The following is a 6,549-nucleotide window of genomic DNA, read 5'->3' as shown; positions in this document are numbered from 1 at the left end:
ACAAATGTTGTTTTTAGAAACATAATATATATATTGCCTCTAAAATAGACAAAAATAATGATCACAAACGTAGTATCTATAATTCTATGTTGATGGTTCTTTCACTTGTATCTCGTTCGGAATTCCACATGCCCCTATTATTCTCTGGCCACTTTTTGGAATATTTTCGTGCATTTCTTGGCAGACAATTTCTTACTACTTTAGAAAGTCTTTGTTTCATTTGAGTTCTTTGGTGTGGTGGATCACACAACCAAATGGTTGACATACGAATAATCAACCAGTAAACTAGTTCCACAGCACTAATGAGACTGAACCCCAGAAAGAGACCAGCGATACCTCCAAAGGAAACTGAAAATATATAAAATACAAGGTTAAAACACTTACAGGGTTAAAACAGGAAAAAAAAAACTATAAAATAAACATGTACGAATTTAAGTTAAAATTTATTGCAGATTAATTTAATACCAAATCTTACTTCACACAGTGTGGTCACTGATAACTCAATGAAATGAGACTGAACACAATATGAAGGAATTAATAGGGATGACCGGAACCGGTTTTCTTCTCTGAACGGATCCGGTTCCGGAACCGGTTCTGGAAACCGGATATCGAAGAACCGGTTTCTTGCAGAACCGGAACTTTGTGCCCATCCCTAGGAAATACTATTGTTAAATGAAAGTGTTTGGATATATCATAGTTATTTGGTTGGAAAAAGGTTACATCTTTCGTTGCGGTCACTTTGGCAAATTAATTCGTTAGCTCTTTTTTGGCCTCGAAGAAATATTGTTTATATTGCATATCGTTTTGAGTTTCTAGCAAATCTTATATTAAACGTATTAAATAAGATCAAATTATGGAAAGAAAAATTAGGTACATGATCTTAGAAAGTAAACATTAATAATTGTAAGTTAAGATAAATAAAAACTTAAGAAAAGGAGCATGTACAAGTTAATTAAAAGAACTTAATTAGGTCTAACTATCAATGACGAGAAACCTTGACCAAAAATAGTATCAAATTAAAATCATTGTCATTTGAAGCTGTATTTCCAATAAAGTAAACCTTCCTATTTATGACGATTGTAGGTTCTTAAGCAAATTATCATGATTATTATTCTGTATTTTAGTTTTCTATCATAAGGATGGTTATAAATAGGGTCTAATATATCCTTATAATAGAAAGCAATTGTCTGTGGGTCACACTAATCTCTAATAGTAAGCAGTTACGCTAATAGATATCGCTCTTGCTTGCTTGATGCTTACAGGCATCGCTTGCTACTCAATGATTTAAATCATTACAGGATTGTATGTCAAGAAATCCTCGAATAACTGCATAAATATGAAATGTAGTTCGATGTGGTAGATATTATTATTATTATTATTATTAATAATAATAATAATAATAATAATAATAATAATAATAATAATAATAATAATAATAATAATAATAATAATAATAATAATAATAATAATAATAATCTTTATTTTAGTGCCGCGAACAGCTTTTGGCAAAAATAGAGCACTTGGTATCAGAGTATGCAATGGAATGATGATACTACTAAAAATAAATATTAAGAAATAAAACAATAAAAAGAAGGGTACTAATATAAAACACAATGTAGATAAAAGTCAGCTAAGCAGAATAATTCCTTGTCAACGCAGTAAAAGTTATCAAGTTTTCCATCCATCTAAAACAACAAGAAGCTAAGAACAGCAGTCATAAAATTACATTTGGCTTAATGTTTCTAAACGTCATTGATTAAAAACTATTAGTCAGATCACATAAAACTTTCACATTGCTTAATACAATAAGTCTAAAATGAGCTTAAAGAATGTGTCAATCTTTTTAAAATTTCACATTTCCAATTCAGAGGAACTAAAATCATGGTATTTCTTATGCTATGATTTGGCACCTTAAAACCTATGTTTTGTAAACAATATTCACTGATATAAATGTTATCTAGTATTTTTTGCATGCATACTCTGTCGAAATTTTTTCGTCTATTCATAAGGCTTTCTATACCCCAATAATCAATCCAATATTCATAACTATGTGAGTAATAGCTCATTTTCATTTTAAAACATAACAGTCGAATAAAACATTTTTGCACAGATTCAATCTTGTTTGTCAAAGTTTTAGAAATGCTGTTCCAAATTACCGAACCAAATTCTAATTTTGGTCTTACAAGTAATTTATATAGAAATACATACGTTTTATCTCTTTCAAATACAGGCCACTGTTTAAAAATAAAACCTATTATCCTTCTGGCACCTTGTACAATACAATTTATATGATTAGAAAACTTTAACTGACTGTCAAATGTAATACCTAGGTCTTTAATAATGCTTATTTTCTCAATTTGTACACCGTTGACCTCATATTTACTGACATAATATTGAGTTTTATTGGTGTATGTCATAAATTTTGTTTTCTTATCATTAATTTTTAGAAAATTATGTCTACACCACGTGTTTACTGCATTTAAGTCTTGTTGCAGTAAATAATTATCGAACTCATTGTTGACTAGTCTGAACAACTTCATATCGTCAGCATATAGGAGAATTTTAGAGTATTTTATTTTTTCTGTCAGGTCATTTAAAAATAAAGAATAATAATAATAATAATAATAATAATAATAATAATAATAATAATAATAATAATAATAATAATAATAATAATAATAATAATAATAATGGAATACAGAGTAGAAACTGGATGCAGTTAGCTAAGGATAGAAGTCAGTGGAGAGCTTTTGTGAACGCGGCATTGAACCTCCGGGTTCCATAGGCCATAGAGTTAGTTAGTTAATAATAATACTAATAATATTAATATTAATATTTTTATTAAATATTCTGCCTTTTGGTAGGTCCTGAGACTTTTTTTTGTAGGTTTAAGCATGGAAATGTTCCTTCCGCGTCTCCCGATCTTCATCTTTCTCTTTTCACTCCTAATATTTTCTTATACTTCTCAAATCATCGATCAATTGTGTTCTTCTTCCTACTCCTCCTTTTTCTTCCATCTTTTCTTCTATAGCGGTATGAAGAAGTCAATTTCTTCGCGAGACGTGCCCAATCCAAGGCCTTCCTACGAAGGATGCTGGCTAAAAGTGTCCTCTTCTCTCCTATCTGTTTTAAAACATCTTCGTTTGTTGCTCTTTCTGTCCATTTTATCTTCTCCATCTTCCTCCAACACCAGCTTTCGAAGCTCTCTAAATATTTATTCTCTAACTTCCGCAATGTCCAAGTCTCTGAACCATACAGTCCAATCTTTCATATATAGAACTTGACCAACTTCTTCTTAAGTCCAATATTGAGCCTGCTAGTTAAGAGCGATCTTTTCTTGTTGAATGCTTCTTTAGCTATGGCAATTCTTGACCTGATCTCTTTGGTGCAGTAAGCATCTCTCGTCAAAATACTTCCCAGATACTTGAAATTCTCGACCTCTTCAAGTTCTCTTTCTTCTACTCTGACCCGTAAGAGAGCATTTCCAGGGGATATTCTCGTGAGTTTCGATCTTATGGTGTTGATTTCCATTCCATATAATTTCCCAGTGCCAACTAATTTGTCAATCATCTCCTGTAGTCCTTCTCTTCCGCTTGTGGGCAATTAAAAAAAATAACTAAATAATTAGAGCTTTTAATTAAGCCCGATTTTAGCCTATAGTGTACGATGAACCGGAGACTTGGAAGACAGAAATATTATTTTTTAAATTTTTTAAATAATCTTATTGTTATCTTTTAATCTTGTAAACCGATGAATTAAATGTAATAATTAAAAATGATGCGTTTATGAGTCATAGGTAGTGTTGTAAAATTTCAAGAAATTTTTAACCTGTTGGTAAAAAACCGTCTTTTTTTTCGATTTCTTTACGGAAAAATTGAGAAAGTAACAAAAAGCATTGTATTAGGTTAATTTTACTAGTAATGGAACCATTTTTTTTCGAACCCGTGGAAAACTTAAGTTGAAAAATATTCAATATTGCGAATACTTAAAACGAAGCATTTGAAAATAAAACTTTTGTAATTATTCTTGAAAATTAATAGTCTCACTCATTTTCTTTATGTGCTGTTCAGCTGTTTATTCGTGGTTATGTGTTTATTACAGAACTTTTACAGTTGCATACGTATCTACCATCACGAAGCGTTTCTGCTGCAACAAATAGGGCTCTTGAATGAAATTGCGTTCTTAATATGCTCTTTGATCTAGTAAAATTTTGTTAATTTTAACCAAATTACTTCTTAAAAGAAAGAGTAGTAAGCAAATTTCACTAATATTAGTGCACTAAAACATATAACTACTATTATTTAATATTCTAATATAAACTTTATGTACAAAATTTTGTATGTAAACAAATACCTGTTTTCTAGTGCAAAAAATTATTTATGTGACTATGTTCGTAACTTAACAACTCTTGAACCACCAGACCGATCTCGATAAGATTTTCAATATAGATGAGGTTTGGGCCTGGGATGGTTTTTATCATTTCACTTTGAAGGTGCAGCTAGGAGGAAGAAACGGTGGAGATATATCGAAAATGACCGATATTAGTGTCGAATCCATAGTTTTCGAGGTCGCTAAGATGAACAGTGACACTTCCGATGCCGTTTAAATCCAAGTTCAGCACTGCAATTTGGGGAAGGGGGAGAGGAGATATATAAAATGATCGAAAATGACCAATATTAGTGTCGATTCCATAGTTTTCGGGGTCGCTAAGATGAACAGTGACACTTCCGATGCCGTTTAAATCCAAATTCAGCACTGCAATTTGGGGAAAGGGGGAGAGGAGATATATAAAATGACCGATATTAGTGTCGAATCTATAGTTTTTGGGGTCGTTGAGATGAACAGTGACATTTCCGATGCCGTTTAAATAAAAATTCAGGCCCGCAACTTAGGGGAGGGGAAGAAGAGATATATAAAAATGATTTAAAATAGCCGATTTTAGTGTCGAATCCATAGTTTTCGGGTTGCTGAGGTGAACAGTGACACTTTCGATGTTGTTTAAATCCAAATTCATCTCCGCAACTTAGGAACGGGATCGAAAATGACCGATACGAGTTTTTGGCGTCGTTGAAATGAACAGTAACACTTCCAATGCCGTTTCAATCCAAATTCATCCCCGTAACTTGGGGCGGGGGAGAGGATATATATATATATATATATATATATATATATATATATTATGGAAAATGGCCCATGTTAGTGTCGAATTCATAGTTTTTGGGGTCCCTAAGTTCTTGGTGACAGTTTTGGTTTCCTTTATGTCCAAAATGAAACGTATTGTCCCGGTGTGAAGAACGAGTATTCTGCTAGTCTTTAATAATAACGAACGGAAGTTTCACATTTTAAATTTTTAAATCTATTTCTCGCTGTTCAAATTTACGTAACTGTCTGGTGCATGTGTGTATGTGTAAATAAGATCATTTCTCTTTTAAAGTTGTTCGAAAAATATACAAATAATGAAAAGGGATTTTTACAGAAATCAGAAAGCTAAGAAGTAAAATTAAAACCTGATGTTTTAAGTATTTTTCCTGCTAGCGAAATATATTGTATATACCTAGGTATGCTGTATATAGGTTACGGCAAGTAAGATTAGCATCAAGCGAAGAAATAGTTTTTAAATTATATTTTTCTGTTTTTGTCGATATTTCCGAACAAAAGATTTTTTCTCATGGGTTCAAAATTTCGGAAAATTTTACACAGCACTAGGAAGATCCGTATTTCCATAATATATTTGATTTTAACGTATTAACTAAAATGATTCTGGCCCCGTTATTTGAACATTTCCCTGCCATAAAGCGGAAACTTCATAAGATTGCTTAAGATAATTTAAATGCGTCTATATTAATTAATCTAATTAGGATTATGATTTAGTATCTTTAGTAGCTATATCTCCATTCTACCACGGTGATAATTTTAAAGGAGGTTCACATATATTTATTACCACAGATTTTCCCTACTCTAATACAAGAAACATAAGTACTCAATGATCTTAACTGTAAACTAGTAAATATAAAATAGTTATATATAAAATGTATAATAAAATATAAATTTAAAAGCATAATGTAGTAAAATATTCGAAAATTTAAATTTTTCCCAAATTTTCCGTCCTTTTCTAAGCTCGGGAGAAAAACTGATAAAAAAACTGGTCTTTTACCCAAAATTTCCGGTTTTTTCCAGGCCTTCACAACACTAGTCATAGGTACAATATTTTAATCTTGTTAACTGTTTCATTAAATGCAAGAATTCAAAACGATACCTTTATTAGTTCTTACGTCTTAATTTTCATTAATCCACGTGTTACTAGTTTAATGGCTATATAAAAAAGTAATACATAAACATATATTTTACAAGAAGAACTGTAATCTCATATTTTACTTTTAAATTAGGATACGTTCTTAAGAATGTATGCCGGGAAAACTCACAACACCACATTTCAAATGCTTCCAGCTTGGATATTCCAGCGTTTCTCAGTGTCCACGTCTCTGATCCGTAAAGCGCTACGCTCCATACCGTCTTAATAAATCGTTTTCGAATGTTCAACGACACATT

The 6,549-nt window shown here is 31.3% G+C and overlaps 1 protein-coding gene across 1 annotated transcript in view; it reads right to left on the bottom strand.

Annotated features, from left to right (window-relative positions):
• LOC145673315 (sodium channel protein Nach-like) overlaps positions 1 to 6,549 on the bottom strand; it is a 195,985-nt gene continuing 189,436 nt past the window's right edge. Inside the window, exon 11 of the mRNA XM_081742910.1 lies at positions 1 to 348. Within this exon, the coding sequence (XP_081599036.1) occupies positions 77 to 348 (272 nt within the window). The 3' untranslated portion in view covers positions 1 to 76. The remainder of the gene's footprint in view (positions 349 to 6,549) is intronic.

The sequence above is a fragment of the Thermobia domestica genome, chromosome 16, assembly GCF_964235325.1.
Source record: "Thermobia domestica chromosome 16, izTheDome1.hap1.1, whole genome shotgun sequence".
NCBI classification, from domain to species: domain Eukaryota; kingdom Metazoa; phylum Arthropoda; class Insecta; order Zygentoma; family Lepismatidae; genus Thermobia; species Thermobia domestica.
The sequence above is the reverse complement of the archived record's forward strand: the minus strand, read 5'-3'. Positions and strand labels throughout refer to the sequence as shown.